General features: G+C 39.1%; 1 protein-coding gene across 1 annotated transcript; it reads left to right on the forward strand.

Moving 5' to 3' along the window:
• Positions 1 to 2,993: 2,993 nt before the first annotated feature.
• tmc2b (transmembrane channel-like 2b) lies at positions 2,994 to 11,443 on the forward strand. The gene is made up of 20 exons (XM_088421007.1): positions 2,994 to 3,133; positions 3,217 to 3,258; positions 3,672 to 4,071; positions 4,720 to 4,866; positions 5,787 to 5,877; positions 5,962 to 6,043; positions 6,151 to 6,257; positions 6,342 to 6,440; positions 6,937 to 7,079; positions 7,168 to 7,315; positions 8,152 to 8,346; positions 8,444 to 8,623; positions 8,884 to 9,042; positions 9,124 to 9,252; positions 9,693 to 9,760; positions 9,839 to 10,078; positions 10,182 to 10,307; positions 10,776 to 10,854; positions 10,947 to 11,076; positions 11,223 to 11,443. The coding sequence occupies exons 1-20, from the start codon at positions 3,088 to 3,090 to the stop codon at positions 11,441 to 11,443; spliced, it is 2,832 nt and encodes a 943-aa protein (XP_088277133.1). The 5' UTR covers positions 2,994 to 3,087.
• Positions 11,444 to 18,149: the final 6,706 nt, after the last annotated feature.

Raw genomic sequence — 18,149 nt, forward strand, 5'->3', positions numbered from 1 at the left:
CTCTGCAGTTATCTGAGAGACTTTACTGTCTTAGTGCTTCTTAAACATGGCAAATGATGCTCAACGATTTGATTTGCTGAAGCCTGAGGGAACTAATAATGTGCATGAGGAAAGCTTCTTGTCACCGCACCTTGAGTTGAGCCTGGGAAACCTCAGGATTGAAAACAATTTGGCCCTCCATAAATTTGCCTTCATGGTTGCGCCAGGTAATTGAGCCACCGCGGCAGCATACTATCTGATATCTTAACTTTCTCTGTACACCAACAGGCATCTCATATTTCCCAATACTAATGAAAGGAGGAGTACAACATTCTAGCACAACATACACTGATTTAACATCTGAGATTTTACTGACTTTAGAGATCCAAAGTTTGTTAATTGGTCGGTTGATCTTTTGCACATCCCGAGACTTCAGTAAAGTTAAATTAAAATGAGCTCATTGACCTTAAAATTATCTAAGGATTACCGATAAGATTTGGTGCATAATAGCGCTTTTGTCCTCAATTTGAAGTTTTGTCCAGCAACAAGATTTCTCATCATTCAACAGTGAATCACAATTAAACCTTTCAATGTACACATTATTTTTTTTAACACCCATCCATCCATTTTCTTGAGCCGCTTAACTTCACATTTTCCTATCTCAGATGACTATGGGCACTGGGGGCGGGGGGGGCTTAACTGGTTGCCAGCCAATCCCAGAGCACACTGGGACAAACAACCATTCACCTAGAACTGTACCTAATCACGTCAGTTGACGTGTTTTTAGTTGCAGGGTTTCTTTCAGTCATTGTCACGTTGTGTGTACTGGAGTGTTTTATTTCCTGATTTCTCATTGATATTTTGAATTTCAATGTTTTCTGAAATTTGCTGATTTTCTTAGTTCACTTAGGACCCTTGTTAGACTTTTTCTGTTAGTCACAGCAAAATGAAGCTTCATGAAGCACGGAAGTATTCCAGCCAAATGGTTTTCACATGGTTCAAAGCTTGGTGGGCTTCATTTGCTCTATCGTACTATCATGTGGTCAAGAAGAAGGCAGTCAGTAAAATACAGGGTATTGGAAAAGTAGGCACTGTACAGTATAGAGTAGCATCAGATATGACATTTTATGACGAATGAATGATGATTGAAGGGATGTGACATTGCCATATATTGACATATATTTTATGTCACAACCCATGTTTTTTCATCTGTAATCATGTTCTTTCATTCTTCATTCTTTACAGTTGAATTGTCAATTGCACCATGGCACGACCTGCTTTTGTAACCCCTTGTATACAGACTTTTAAGTATAAGGTTTATGAGAATTAATGCATAGTATGTACACTGTACGAGTTTAAAAGCGTCAAGACAATTGCAGGGATTGAACCAATGTCAGAACAACACGTTAAGAACTGCACCAGTTGAACATGTATGCCTCAATGATAGTAAACATTCTATTTTGTCATGCACTGTGACTAACTCACTAACTAACTTGAAGCTCACAACAAACTCTGGCATGTTCCGCAAAGCGGCACTCGGTCCAAGGCAGTGTTTTACAACTGGTGTGCCGCGGCACACACTCCTCTCATAGAGTATCAAATGAGTCCTCCTTGGCTGCAGCAGCCAATCACATTACAGCTGCTTCGCCAGCTTCAGCACACATAGGTTTGCACAGCAATTGATCAAATTCTGCTTTTCTGCTCTATTCCAAAAATGGACCATGGATTCAGATGGACCACAATATGTACAAACTTTTTAACTAAAGTAAAAAGAGGGCGTAAAATACGTCAATGTATGCTATAATAAGGACGCAAAAATACACTCAACTAAAAAGGTATAGTTTGTTTTTTGCTTTTTTTGAGAAACCTAGCTGCAGTTCCTGCTGTCTTGCATTGACCAGTTAGCTTGGACTCTCAGAGCTATTATACTGAAGTTACTTTGCATTATCCACATCTGGAAATATGACAAAAACCTCATCCATTGTTTTCTACCAACCGGACATTATCAGGGGAGAGGATGCAGAAGTGGCAACGAATAATCAACATTTCTGCTTGATGGGTATGTTCATGACCTTTTTCAAAATTGTTAATTGTTGCTGTTGTTGTATTCTAAAAAGTAAAACCACAAACCAATAAATTATAACTTGCTACCAATGATGGCTTGTATATGGCCTTAACTCACTTGACTGTGAGCCGGATGTGATCCCCACCACTCCACCATACTAACACCAGGACACATTTATCTCATCGTCTCATTCTCACATCAGCAAAGTAGAGCAGGAAGCATGCATGTAAACAGAGTGCACTGATGGACGGTGCAGGTTTGGTGGACCAAAAGGATGGCAGCTTGCATATTGGGGTTAAGGGTAAGGGCAGTGTAACGTCTTCTCTTTCACTGCATTATTCAAAAGTACCTGACATCTGACATTTGACTATAGGCTCACATCATGGTTGTTGAAACACATCAGTGCAACATTTACTCCTCCATTTTGCATGAGCCTGAAAAAATATATACATGTTCATGTATCTTAATGTTTCTATGTCTCTTCCTCACACTGAACATTTAAATGGAGGTCTGGTGCCTGTTTGTATGATCTATATTTCGTAAACTGAAAACTTTATTCAAACATTTTTATCATTTTAACACAAGTTGAATTGCCGTTATGCTTATTCTTTGCTTTGCTATCTTGTTTCCGAGTCAATTTATGTGAAAGCCAATGCATTAATTATGAACATGTAGATGTTGTTGCATGCTGTTATATATTATCCATTTCCAGGTCGCTGTGAATCCGTAATATTTACCATTTTGATTGACATGGCTTTTTGTCTGTTTAAAGTGTTGCTTAATTCAGGCGTCTTCCTCTGGGCTACTGCCTGTCATCCAATGGCCTTTGGCTCATTGATGGTTGTCAAGGAGAAATCCAAACAGGAGGACAATTTCCTCCAATGTGTGTGTTTGTGTGCATGTGTGTGTGTGTGCATAATTTGCCTTCAAAGGTGGATCAGTCTACCTTGCTCATAGATGGCGAGGACACAGAGTTTGAAGCAGACAGAGGAGGAATAGGAGGACTAACATAGATCAAATACACAATCAATGACTGACACAGAATGCCTACCAAGAAGAAAAATGTTGCAACTGTTGATGTTGGAGATGGTGAGAATGTTTTTTCCCCCAAAACTTTCCACCTCGCAGGCCTCATCTGGTGTTATAATTTGTTGACTTTTTATTTGTTCCAGTTGGTATGGAAGTGGATGCTGTCGACGACAGTGGAAGTGAGGGTGAGTCAAATTTGCTATAAACTTAAACTTATCATTGCCACATTTCACTTGAAGCACACTCACTCAATTTGATGAGCTCTAAAACAAAAATTTAATCAGAGACTCTGCTTAGTTAAAATAAGACTAAAGTCCTTATTCATCAATATTTTGCCCCAATGTCTCGCTAAAAGTGTCACAAAAATGTTCGAAATGAGTCTCAGTTTATTGCTCAAACCTCTTGCATTTTGTATGTTGAATTTAGATTATATTGTACAAGTCGAACAAGTTTAAAGTTTGCAAACATTTATCAAGATATGTCTCCTCTCTTTTATCACAGTTCAATTACTTAATAGAAAACATATTGCTATACATACGTTATACTCAAAATTTTAGTTATCAATCACAAATTTCTTTCGTTTGTCGTTTGTTTTTAGAAGAGGCCAGGAGAAGAATTAAAAACAGAAGAGCCAAACCTCAGCGTAAAGCCAAGCGATACAGTGATGAAGAGGAAGATGAGGACGAAGAGGATGAGGCGCCGAGGAAGAGAGGAAGAAAGAAGAAAGCTCAGCGCCGGGACAGTGATGAAGATGATGATGATGATGATAACAAGAGTGTAAAAAGCAAAGGCTCCAAAGCTTCCAGGAAGAAAGCAGCGAGGGAGGAAAGTGAGCAAGAGAGTGAGGAGGACCGCAAGAGGAAGAGAAAGGGGGGGAGGGCAGTGTCAAAAAAGGACAAAGAGGAGCAGAATAAAGAGAAGAAGGGAGATGCTAAAGGGAAAAGAGGGAATGATAAGGGTGGTGAGAAGGACAAAAAGAAGAAGGGGAGGTTGAGCAGGTGCAGTATTCTCTGAGAGCCTTTCTCACTTATGCTACCTGCTGACATTCTTTCCTTCCAATTGAGTCAGCCAGCAAATATTGTTGCTGTAATTGCTGCAAGCCTTCACAGTTATTCTTCAATCTGTCATTAACCGTTTGTAAAGCTCCATCTACTGTCTGTTTCATGAGCGATGGTAGCGCCCCTGGAAGAAGGAATTCCGTATGTGTCGAGTCAGTCGGGAATTTATTACAGCAGGAGGGGTACATGTACTTTTTCAGCGGACATAAACAAATATGCTGACATATATCTTCTACTGCAAGTTTGATTATAATTTAGATTTAACGGGGAAAACATATTTTTGATCCAAAGGGAGAATGGTTGACAATTTGTCATCATGAATGTAATTTTACTGACTCAAACTAAATTGTGGTCAATGGAACTACCTAAAGAATAGCATACGACAGACACCCACACATCCAGAATTTCATTCACCGAAAGAAATGTGTAAAAATGGGTAAAAACAAAACAAATACCAAAACTCTTGGTTCATGGATTCGAAATGAAGATGCATTTCCCCACTTGTCCAAGCACAGCCATTTATCTGAGGTTGTTGTCATTATCGTTGCGAAAAAGCCATGGCACGTGACTGCTTTTTCCCTTTATCAGCTCTTCTTCCTCCTCCGACTCTGATGAAGAATCTCTGTCTGAAGGGGAGATGGCAGCCCTCAAGGAAGAGGTAGAGGAGAAGAAGAAACTGATTGCCACATTAAGGAATAAACCATGGCGTATGAAGAGGAGACTCGTAATGCTCAAGTAAAGAATGCAATCCTCAAAAGACATGCCAAATTCTACCCTAATACTGCTTTCTCAAATGCAATACGATTCCGAATGTGAAAGACTGCAAAATTAGTTATTCTTGTGTTACTTTTGCTTTTGCCTTTTAAGTGTTTGTTCCATGCAAATACTTGTACGTGCGTCTCTAAGCCTACCATCACCTATGTCCTGTACATGTGATGATGACTGTGCATATTAAAGCTTTTTTGCTTTGTATATTTATTTTCCTTCTCTTGCATTGCCACCATCCTTTACAAACTTCTGAACTTCATAAGTCACATTTCTGTTTCGCAGTTCCCAGAAATTCAGGACGTTTTTTTTCTTTTAATCCAAACAAAAACCCGATTCACTATTTGTTCCGTGATTTTGTAGCGCGTTCTTTAACCCGCTAAGAAAGTCACAGTGGATGCACGTCTTGGAGAAATCACACACCCTCCAAACACAGACAGACAGACACACACACGCACACACACACGCACGCAGGCACACACACACACCCATACATTAATTAGAACCGGGTCTCCAAGCCGTATGTTTCAATTGTTCGTGTAATAAATCAGTTACAACAGTAGAATGTTTCTGTTAAGTTTTGATGATAGAGTGACCGGTGTGATGAGAGGAAGTCAGCTTGTTTGAAGTGAAACGTGATAGGTGAGCTGTTGTGGCTTTTTCATTAACTTGACACAATTTCGTGCGCACGGGTTGTGGTTTCTGGCCAGCAGCATGCCTGCTCTGGTCATTCCATCTACTATCACCATGTCCAAAGCCTCATGCATCAGTATCTTATTCTATCCGTCTCATTTCACTGATCTTAACACTAATTACCTGACTGGATCGGCCTTCTGTTGACTTTTCCTATTCTCAGTTTGTAATGACTGACATGTGTCCTTTTCCAAAAGGGAGGCGCAGGAGTTTATTGAAAAATTTGAAGGAGCCCTCGGGAAAGGAAAGGGAAGGAAACTGTATGCATTCAAAGTCATGATGACTAAGGTAACCTGTAGTTTATGAATTTGTGGACAACATAACAATTGTTGGCTTGAGGTGTGATAATATTCGATGAACATTTCTCCCTAGAAATTCATCAAGTTCAAACGTGACTTTGAGAATTTCAAAACAGCCTGCATACCTTGGGAAAGGAAAATAAAGGAAGTAGAGAGTTGGTATCATTAAGATATTCTCTTGGAAAAAATGAAATTGAGCAAGCATTATGCTTTGTTACTTCCACATAGTGCAGTTACCTTACTGACAAGCATCTGCTCATAGGTCACTTTGGGTCTTCTGTGGCATCCTACTTCATCTTTTTGAGGTGGATGTATGGCCTTAACCTGGTCCTCTTTGGGTTCATGTTTGGCTTGGTGGTGCTGCCTGAGGTACAATTTGTTATATTTAACAAATCCAATCTTTTGGATGCTATGGATTGCCTCCTGTTTGACAAACTTTATTGTGTGCTTTAGATCCTCATGGGTCTACCATATGGCTCCATTCCCAGGAAAACCGTACCGCGAGAGGAGCAGGCGAAAGCTATGGATTTCTCCGTGCTCTTCGATTTTGGTGTGAGGATCTGAGTTCATTTTTTACCACTGCCTGTATCCAAATTTCAGATATAATTCACAAATTTATCAACAATTATTTGGATTATCGGTACTTTTGGCAAACACATTTCTCAATCACCTAATTGTTTAAATAATCAGGAGCTGCTTTTTTTTTGTGGAAATCGTTGGGTATAGGTTATTTTGTATTCATACGTGACTGTGATCTGACTTGAATTCCACCAAATGAAACTATGCAATTGTGAGCCAGGTCCACTCTAGCTGCATGAATACAAATATTGTCACAAGTACACTCGACAATCTTGATTGATTGTTGACAGTTGACTGATAAAAGTGGAAGTTATTGTAGCTCTCGAGTTCATGTTCTTTCCATTCCTGTTCTGTACTTTTGAAGGTCAATTATCTGACTATCATGACACAGTGATCGCTTAAAACAAAAACAAAAAAAACAAAAAACCCAGTATGTTTCTGTGATTCATTTCCCTTTAATCTTCAACAGGGTTACTGCAAATATTCTTTTTTATTCTACGGATACTATGACCATAAGCGAACCATTGGTGTGCTGCAATTCAGACTTCCCTTGTCATACTTGCTTGTTGGCGTCGGCATCTTTGGATACAGCTTGATGGTTGTCATTAGAACGTAAGAAACACACACAACTGTACACACGTTTAGGTTGCTGCAGTCATTACAATAGGAATGGCCAATGTTAATTTTGTCCTCTTTTCAGAATGGCTCGTAACTCAAATGAAGGGGGCGACGGAGCAGAAGAGGGGGAGTTCACATTTAGCTGGAAAATGTTCACCAGCTGGGATTACCTGATTGGAAACCCCGAGACAGCAGATAATAAGTACGCCTCCATTACCACCAGCTTCAAGGTAAATGCTCAAGGAGAATATGTGATATCAGTTATGACATTTTTTCAGTACAGTTTACATGTTCAAAAGGAGAAAGAAGTACAAAACCTTCAAATCCTACCCCTTCTTTTCTATAGTTATCTCATATACTGTGTTATATATACATATACATCATATACACGCTCCTCCTTTCAGACGTAAGAACAAATTTATACATCATCATATAAGATTAGAGAGGGCGGCTTGGTGGAAGGCTCCCCTCCCATACTCCAAAAACATGCATGCCGGGTGTATTGGACACTCTAAATTGTCCTTAGGTGTGACTGCTGGTTGCATGATTGGTTGTTTGTACTTATGTGCTCCTGCACTTGGCTGTTGGCTGGCACCACCAAGCCTGTGATCCTAGTGAAGATAAAAGGCTCTAGAAAATGGATGAATGCAAGATTTTTATATATACAAATTAACATTTTTTATATGCAATAATATACTGCATATGTATACAAATCTCTGATACATTTACACATGTGAATTATACATTTTCTTACAAGATCTTACTCATCCTATATATAATTTTTATATAATTTTTTTAATACAATATTTTCTAATCTCATTTTGAACACGGTCATTGATTCATATCTTTTCAGTTCCATTTCATAGTGGTGCCATACATTTTCAGTTTTTGAAAGACACCTGTGCCCCTTAAATTTTAACAGCAATCCTTCCTGATGTTGAACAGCTCTGATTACTGTTACATAGTTGGTTTTGACACTAGCATGAACACGTTTGTCTAAAGATTTCATATCAACGCACAAAAGGAACTTGAATCTGTAGTCATTTTACTTTAATGCAACCTGTAGGAATCGATTGTAGATGAACAGGAGAATCAGAAGGATGAGAACATCCACCTGCGTCGATTCCTCAGGGTCCTTGCCAATGTTATGATTCTGTGCAGCCTTGGAGGCAGTGGTTACCTCATTTACTTTGTGGTGAAGCGTTCCCAGGAATTTGCCGACATGGACAACGACGAGCTCTCATGGTTTGAAAAGAATGAGGCAGGTTAACACAGAACATTTTAAGTACAGATACTGATTTTTGTATTTATGCACAGTTGTGATGTGATGTGACACGTCTCTGTAATACATCCATCAGGTGGAGTTTGTGATGTCTTTGCTGGGCTTGGTATGTCCTCCTCTTTTTGAAACCATCGCTGAACTGGAGGACTATCACCCTCGAATTGCTCTCAAGTGGCAACTGGGACGTATATTTGCACTTTTCCTTGGAAACCTATACACCTTCCTTTTTGCCCTTTTTGATGAGGTCACTGCAAAGGTAAAACTAATGTAGCAGTGTGGAAATAGCAATATTGTTGTACCCTAAATGGCCATTGAAAGAGGACATGGCTGACTTTATTTCCACAAGCCTTAGTTGTTGCTGTAATCGATGTTAATGCCTTCTTTCCCTTGCTCAACAAGTAAAACAAAACAAATAAAGCAAAACAAAACAAAAGGTGTCACCTTACAGCTGTTTGTTTTGATGACTGATTACATTTTATACTTGATATGTCTTTGCTTCTACTTCCTAATCTTTAGTTGGAAAGTGAAAAGGCAATCAAGAACGCCACTGAGTGGGCATTAAATGAATACCGTAGCAACTACAGCAGCTTCTTCAACACCACAGATGTGCCACCTCCTGATGTCCACCCTGCCGACGTCATCAGGGGACCCTGTTGGGAGACTGCAGTTGGCATTGTCAGTAAAAGTAGCAGCGTTCTTCTACTGTTGACCTTATACTAACACATTCTGATTGTCATTATTTATTTTGCTTTGCAGGAATTTGTGAAGCTGATCGTGTCTGACATGCAAGTAAACTACTTGACTATTCTGATTGGGGACTTCCTGCGAGCTGTCATAGTCCGGTTCCTCAACTACTGTTGGTGTTGGGATCTGGAGGCTGGTTTTGTGAGTGCTCGCAATATGTGTCAGCATGTCCTTCTCAGGTTGAAAGAACAATACCATTTTGGGATTCCCAATGTGGCTTCGCACCCCGAATTGTTCTTGGGCAGTTTTCCTCTCATACACATGTAGCTGAATAAGGTTCTTGTATGTTAATAATAATAGCGTAGAGTATTGTGTTGTTGAAACTTGTACACAAGTACATCACAATGTATTGCATCATGCTAACCTGATACGAGTGTGTGTGTGTGTGTGTGTGTGTGTGTGTGTGTGTGTGTGTGTGTGTGTGTGTGACAAGACAGACGATCTCAAAGCAGTGAGTGAAACATTGCACTGCACTGCAAACTTAATTACAGAAAGCAAGACACATGATTACAGCAGTTCAAGATGAGTAATGCTTAGGTGTTTTAATTTATGTTGAAAGGCTTTTAATTTGTTTGTTCCAGCCTTCATATGGGGAGTTTGACATCAGTGGAAATGTGCTGAGCCTCATCTTCAATCAAGGAATGATATGGTGAATTGAGAACGTTTACTAACCAAACACTACAGAATGCTGATGAAGACCTGCTCTGTTAACTGATTTTTCTGTCAGGATGGGTGCATTTTATGCACCGGGGCTGGTGGGCCTGAACGTACTGCGTCTTCTGTGTTCGATGTACTATCAGTGTTGGGCTGTGATGTCCTGTAATGTTCCTCACGAACGAGTCTTCAAGGCCTCACGCTCCAACAACTTCTACATGGGACTGCTGCTGCTTGTGCTCTTTCTCAGTCTGCTGCCTGTGGTCTACACCATAATGACTCTGCCTCCATCATTTGATTGCGGGCCATTTAGGTCAGGAAAGTACACTGCACTATTTATAAACGTACTGGATGACTGATGATGTAAAGCAAGAAAACTGAAAATGTTATCTCAAATCATCTTCTTTGACTTGCAGTGGCCAGGTGAAGATGTATGATGTAGTTATGGAGACAATAGAACAAGATCTTCCTTCCTTCATTGGGAACATATTTGGCTATGCCACCAACCCTGGACTCATCATGCCTGCTGTACTTCTAATGGTGTAAGTCAGAAATTATGCAAAGGCTATCTTGAGCAATCAATTAACGAGCCAGCTTAGAAGTTTAATCAAATACTTTAGATTCTCAATACATTGGCACAAAGTTAGCAAGGAAAGGCTCCAGCTCTAGCTCCAGCTCCGGCCTAATGAGTGCTACAGAAAAAGAAATAGTGCGCAAGTAAAGTTTGTTGGGGGAGAGAGCACTGAAAAAGGAACAGTCTGCAGATCTCTACTGCAATGTGCGTGTGCTTCTACTAATACTACACAACTGTACCACTGGTAAACCTACATACACAAATAAGATCTGAGCAAGTTGATCGGATATGCCACCATGTTGGTAAGTATGATAAAAAGAGTGACAGCCTTAAATAATATTAAATTCATACCGCAAAATTAAGCATAACTTAATGTATGTTCTTTTCTATCCAACGGCTCATTGATCATATTTGTTTATTACATTCTCTGCAACAGGCTAGCCATCTATTACCTGAATGCAGTGTCAAAAGGATATCAACAAGCCAACATAGACCTTAAAAAGAAGATGCAAATGGCAAGTGTTAGCATTTTATTATGCAATAAGTTGTATATTTCCAGCTGAAACAATGCTGACACAAAGCTGAACTAATTTGGTCAACCTGTAAGGCTCGAGATGAGGAGAAGAATCGCAGGAACAACAAGGACAGCACTAATCAAGTCATGAAAGACTTGGAGGACTTGCTGCCAGACAAATCTCTGATACCACCTACGACTGAGGAAGAGCTGCCTCCACCTGGTAAAGCATACACACACCGTACACTATTCTATTTTTTTGATTTGCATGCCCACGTACATCTTTTTATTTTTCCTTTTATTTTGATATTTACCTCATTATCTACCTAGGACCTTATATTTCTTTATACTCTTCTTTGATCTTTCCAGAAGTTGTCATTGAGAAGGGCAGCAAGTCTCCAAAAATGAAGCCAGGTTCAGCAGCCAATGGGAAAGGGGTTAACCTGCAAAAAGATGTGTCCCTGGCTGCTTCTAATCCCAGAGGGGTGGTGACCCGGGCCCCGGGACCAAGAGCACCGCCTGGAAATGCTCGGGGGCCTCAACCAGGACAAGGCAGGGGAAGGGGACGAGGCAGGGCTCCAAGACAATAAAGAACTTTATTTTCGTAGACCGTGTATGTGGGCTTGGCTGTAAAAACAATCGCATCTTCATTTTCTTAAATGTGTTTGCCTCAAACTTTGTTTTGTTTGTAATTGTACACTGTGAAAACACTAAAAGAAAAAAAAAAAACTCCTGCTCCAACTCAGACTCAGCTCAACTACTGCCTCCCGGGGGAGGCGGGGGACATTGAGCCAGAGTGGACTATGCTCATCGCCGGCATTGCCGAGGCGGCTGATCGGAGTTCTGGCTGTAAGGTGATCAATGCCTGACGTGGCGGCCATTCTCAAACCCATTGATGGACACCAACGGTGAGGGATGCCGTTAAGCTGAAGAATGAGTCCTACCAGAATTTGACCCCAAAATTTAGGGTTTGTCCGATACACATTACATTTGGGGAATTATGGGTCTATAGCACCACCCATGAAAAAATGTCAGACGACTAGGCATTCACGCTGAGTGCCCAATGGCCTGTCCAGCCCTGACTGACATGGTCACTACAGGCTGAGAATGACAGCCAGAAGCATCCCCTGCAGGCAACTTAATTGGCTTTACTTGAAAAGGATTTTTGAGACCAGAGCTGTCAAGCTCATTTTACTGCAGGGGCCACATGGAGGAAAATCTATTCTCAAATGGGTCAGAGGGATAAAAGAATGGTACTGTATATATCTTAAAAAACAATGAATCTCACATGAGCCAAGTTTTGCGCTGGCCTGGCCCCAGTTCCCAGCATATAGAGGAGGTGATATTGTGATTGATGTGTAATATATTGTCATCCTTAAAACACCAGTGTATTAGTCAACCAATATTAAGTCAATCATGATGTGAGTGGCAGCTGTTTTGTGGTCAGTTTTGCCATTTATTTGACAAAGTTTCAACAGTTTCCCAGTTTCTCTCCTGTTCACTTTTTCCCTCTAGTGATGTTTGGGGTGACTCAGATGCTTTGCCCTGAGTGTTTCTTGGCTTCCTCGGTGCTTCTACCTATCTATCTTCTGAACAAGGAGCTCACAGAGAAGCTTCTTACTTTTGCTTAGGGAGAATAGGTGTTGTCTTGGAGATGGGCTTGCACATTTGGCGATGTTGACATTGCTCGATGGACTTAGAATCCAAAGTGATCCAAAGTTCCAAAGTTTTTAGTTTGTGGTCTGAAAATGAAGCCATGTCTGTACAAAATCATAATCTCTTCAAGGTTCTTAAGTTCCATTGGGCAAAACACATTTCAAAAGTGCCCCTGCTCCACTTCTAAAATCATAATTAAGACATTTAAAACAATCTAATGCCTGCATTAGCCTCTTTTGCATTGCAAAGGGAATGCCAATTTTTTTTTCTGCTCCAGGGGTGGTCCATGACTTTCACATGTACGCCTTCAGTGATGTCTAACTCGAGAATAGCTACCTCTCATCTGCACACGTAAGCATTACTGGGATACACAGGCTATTTTTCTGAGCATTTAAATGTCAATAAACCTGCATCAGCTACTAAAACTTGTCACATTAAAACTTAAAACTTGCATTATTATGCGTGATGCTGTCAAAACTTAAAAGAATTAATAACGAGTTAAAATATCCATTTTATATACTGTATATATATATATATATATATATATATATATATATATATATATATATATATATATATATATATATATATATATATATATATATATATATATATATATATATATATATATATATATATATATGTGTATGTATATGCTGTATGCCATGGAGCACATACAAGTATACAATAAAATTGTTATATTTATATTATATTAGAAGAAAAGTTAAAAAATACAGTAAAACGGCAACTAAGTTTAATTTGACAAGTCTCTGGAAAAAGTAACATGCAACTGGAGAACGTTTAGCTGTCCCATTGCAAGCTAAGGTGGAAGCTTTCCTGAAAACGTGGTGAAAATATATTTACCACTATTTGTGAGTTGACCATGTAGAGTGCAGTTTTAATTGAGGTCTGGTCACTGTTTGGTTTGGGCTCCTACAGGCCAGTCCTGCAAATAACAATTAAATAAAAAAGATAAATAAAAATGATTTCCAGGCCCTCTGGTGTTGTTTGTTGATTTGTTAACATTTACCTCCCTTATACAGTAGCTCTGATAAGAAACTTTAACAAAAATTAATCTGTCACGGCTATCAAAATTAGTCCAAAATGGCTATACTGCATCTAAAAATTGTAACGAACACCCCCCAAACATTTTACTCCCGGCAGTAAACGCTTTAAGCCACAAGATAGCGCTCTAGTTTGGTCAAGACTGAAAGCACAAGCGCCTCCTCGTAATATGACTCTTTCCTGTCTTGACACTGCCCTTCTAACAGTCTAATGTTCTGTGCTTTTTAACCCTATAAGGAGCAAAAGCTGTAAAAACACAAACATATGTGAATCACTGTTCCCAGCAATTGACTGTGTACATAATGAAAACTGATTGTGTGGTGACATTACATAGTCACACATAAATTTAAGATTCAGTCTCAGTTCAGTTCAGTTTTTGTTTTTGTTTTTTCCAGACAAACTATCCTTCAAGAGAAAATACTCTTACCTGGATGGTTCTATGACAGAAGGTTTTGTTAGTAAAGCGCGCTTCAATCTTCCTCTCTCTTTGCTCGTCTCTTGGTAAATATCCAGGACTACTCCAGAAGTTCCAGTAATGTTATTTGATCCTCTGAGCAGACCATCCCACTAATGTTTACATATTGATTTGCTTATGCACTTACATAATTTTACATGCACACACCCTTGCATCACATTTTCATGAAGCCCCCCAATGCTGCGTCCTGTCCTTTGTGGTGCTTAGACTGCACATATACAAGTACATCGCAACTATGCTCTCTTGTGTGGAATCAGCACCCTGATCAGATGTGACACAAGACCACACCAGCAGCATCAGAGTGGCCATGTGAGTATGAACGAGAACACAACTCTCCTTGTTTGCTAGCACTGCTAGTCGACAATAAACTCAGGTCATACCAGCTTCGCGCTTTATGTGTGTATTAGCATTACAATTCGCTGTTTGAGGTCATTTTATGTCATTGCATTGGTCATTTTATGTAATTGTAATTTACTAACCAGTGAAATGTCTTTTATATACTGTACCTAGGCCTTCAGAATGGTTTTACATGATCTACGACCGATCTACCACCTCTTAGCTATAGTACCACCACTATCAATTTGTAAATCAAGAAACCATCAGCAAAAATGGACTAAAAGCACACAGCTGTGCTACATGATAATGAAGAGTTATAAATCATTATTTATTGTTTTGCATAACAGAATCATAACACATTTAAATAAAATGCACCATTCTTATCTAAAATGCAAATTATTATTATTATTATTTTTTTTTTTTTTTGCACTTTTGGTTACGGAATTTGGCTGCAGCAAGCCTTGCTAAGACAAACTAATCAGAGGATGAAAACATGTTGATGTTATCAATGGGCAGCAACCTGGTGAGGACAATCTTGAAGTCTGATTTTGAAATAAACACACCCTAAACTAAGCCTAACTCATATCAAGTCAACTTTTTGGTGCTTGTAACCATGTTACAAAGTTAGTTTCCTATCCTGAATAATCCAAAGTGATATTTTCCTTCATCGATTCATTAAGAATTCCTAGTTTATTCTGCGCTCTCAGCGCCGACCCCACCCGAGTAGATAAGAACAGCTTGGGAAAGGCATGATGACAATAATAGTCCCTCTTACCGCCTCTACACCACCCCCGTACCGCCCGTGTAAGCGTAAATACACACCCAGCTTATCCAAGGAGACGTTCACTACTTTTTTTACTACTGCTTTCTTTCCGGAGTTGGGGAGGAGATATTTTGCACCGAGTCAGCCAAGTAAACAGCAATGTTTCATGTTTTTAGTTACAAAATATTACTGTAAAAAATGTCCAAGAAGCTAAAATGTTCTTTGGGAGCAAACAGCCAGACAAAACAGTGTAGTATAGATATGAACCACGGGTGGAGCTGTTGTTTTGAGGAGAAGTTTTCCGAGGGTACAGATTTGATAGGAGGAATGATGATGGATGGAGAAATGTTTTATGGCCGGTTGGCATTCGAACGATGTCAAGAAGGGGGCGCAGCAGCCACAAATTGAGAGGGCGCGGCTTCAGTCAACGAGACCTTTCTCTTCCTGGTTAGAAATGTCAGTACTAAGAAAGAAATTAAAATCCCCAACGTGCCAAATGTAAGATTTCATCATTTTTATGCATAAATTGAACTGTGGAAGGTTTAAAATATCATGGCATGGGCCGTTTAAATCAGTCAGTGCTATTGATTCTGAAGGCAGATTAGCCTGACACGGCAACAGACTGAAATCTTATTGGACAAAATTACCCAAAGTCAACTGTCTGCACATACTGAAAACAGTGCTGTCAAGTGAAATATTCCAAAATGAATAAACCTTTGAGAATGAATACAGTCAATTTTACAAGTTTTAGAATTCATGATGCAATTGCAGGTTAGTCTGCTTTCCCCGGCACTACACCACTTGTAATGCTAGTCGTGTTATGTTAGTGCCCTTGTTTGATTCAGCCTAATCCGAATCACTCGGATTCACAAGCAAAAAAATAGCATACGGGAACAGTTGACAAGTTATTTGTCAATATGCAAAATTACACAATGATCTGATACTATACATCATCCGATTGTTGCAACTGCTTTCATCATAAGGGAGTCATTTCTTGTGTGCGCGCATCGTCAGTGAGTATGTGCAACACTCATCCTGTTCAGGGTTGCTCGGAGCTGGAACCTCTCCCATCTGATTTTGGGCACAAAGCAGACTGTATTATGGTTTCGTCAGCTATCAATCAAAGAGCACATACGGGTAGCACAACATCAGAAAAAAAATCTGTTAAATTTGTACCTTTAAGGATCTAAAGGCTAGTCACTGGGGCAGTATCCCATAGGATATGTGTATTTTAGCCCTTAAACATGGTACATATTGCAACACTTACCATATTTACGCGAGTGGGCAATTATACCCCAGGGCATGAATAAACTTAAACATAATTAAAACACACACACACATTTTTTTTTCTGAAAAATACTGTACATTTCTTCTAATTCTCAAAAGTACTTACTTGGTTTAAAAAAAAAAAAAAATCACACAGACTAGTCCTGAATACATAATCCAAGGTGGCGGTCACAGGTATTTTCCAGGGCTGGTTTGCACATCCTGCCAGCCAATCACTGAGCGTGATAGTGTCATGTAATATTTTGAATGTAACAGCCACTGGAAAAATTACACACAATATTTGTGTGTGTGTTTTTGTTGCTAGTATTTTATTTATTTGAGCTTTTACATACCATAGTATACATCTATTGGACATTCAATTACAATCATCACTATTATTGGTAAATTTTAGTGTAATTCGAATGAAGGGGATCATAACAAATAAAACTGATCTGTTTATTTGTACCTTTTCAAATTTACATACTCTTGTGGATTATCTTATTTAATATAATTTGTATTGTACTTTCATTATTCTATTATTCTATTTCATTATTATTATACTACATTTCCTTTCCTCACCCTCCTCACTGCTTCGTTTCGTTGTCATGGTGTTATTGTCTTTTCAGAAACACCTTTGAAAGGAAACAGAGAGATTCTTATAGCGTATCATTTTTGTTCATCTTTCATTTTTTCTGGTCTCAAGTGTTAAATTAAAGTGATATTTAGTATGCATGTCTGACCTTCTTTGATGTTCTGTGTCTGTTCTACTGGATATGAGCTTTTATCAATAAAATGAGGAACGCTTCCTGGTATGTCCACCTCGTGTATTGTCAATGGGATCAATCGAGGCTTTGGGAACACTGTGGGATCCTTTGGGCAGAGAGATGGATTGTTTCCTTCCCAGGCACCTTAAAAAATATCATGCAAATTAGAATGATATTATTTCAGATAAGCAGATCATCCAGACAGACTAAGTCATAGCAGTGATTTGAATGGAGGTTGTACAACTCCAATGTACCTTGACCGTGTTTAACTGAATTAAAAGGTGAAACAGTAATATACATAGTTATTGTACTTCCAAGCGCTTTATTTTCTTGTGAAAACACGCCATGGCTCAAACGTGAACTGCATTGAAAAAATACATGAAAGTTATTTATTTTTCCACATTTCACTTTCACTCAAAATGCAATTTCCAATTATCTATGCATGTGTGCATTTGGAATGCAAATTTGCATATATATATATATATATATATATATATATATATATATATATATATATATATATATGTGTGTGTGTGTGTGTGTGTGTATGCACTGTAGACATGTACACAATAACCAAATATTGAGCTTGTGCTCACATGTTTCTTGTTGCTGGTTGTGTTTTTTACTCACATTTCTTGCCTGCAGGAGCCACAGAGTGATGCCGCCCAATTTTCTTACCCAGGAAGGTCAGCATGATGGACCCAGTGTCAGCTCCAGAAGAGTTCACATACATATTCAAAGCAAATGTGTGTTGCTGCCACAACATATGCAATAAAATAATTGTCATACATAGAGTACCACAAATTATACATCTACAGTACTGTGCAAAAGTTTTGGCCTTCATTATTAGATTTGATGTGCTCAAAATGCCACATTGGTATTAGTCATCATAGTCACTTAAGAGCAAATAGTCCTGTACCAACGCTAAACAACAAAATCATAATGATCGTAATTTTTATTAAACCTAGAGT

This window comes from Hippichthys cyanospilos, chromosome 1, assembly GCF_059441005.1.
Source record: "Hippichthys cyanospilos isolate Australia breed blue-spotted pipefish chromosome 1, RoL_Hcya_1.0, whole genome shotgun sequence".
Lineage (NCBI taxonomy): Eukaryota > Metazoa > Chordata > Actinopteri > Syngnathiformes > Syngnathidae > Hippichthys > Hippichthys cyanospilos.

What these genes read in the sequence shown, in the direction of transcription:
- tmc2b (XM_088421007.1), top strand. Translation starts at nt 3,088, where the DNA reads ATGCCTACCAAGAAGAAAAATGTTGCAACTGTTGATGTTGGAGATG. An exon ending in GGGATCTGGAGGCTGGTTTT is followed by an intron (nt 9,253 to 9,692) that starts GTGAGTGCTCGC and finishes TGTTTGTTCCAG; the next exon opens with CCTTCATATGGGGAGTTTGA. An exon ending in TTAAAAAGAAGATGCAAATG is followed by an intron (nt 10,855 to 10,946) that starts GCAAGTGTTAGC and finishes TCAACCTGTAAG; the next exon opens with GCTCGAGATGAGGAGAAGAA.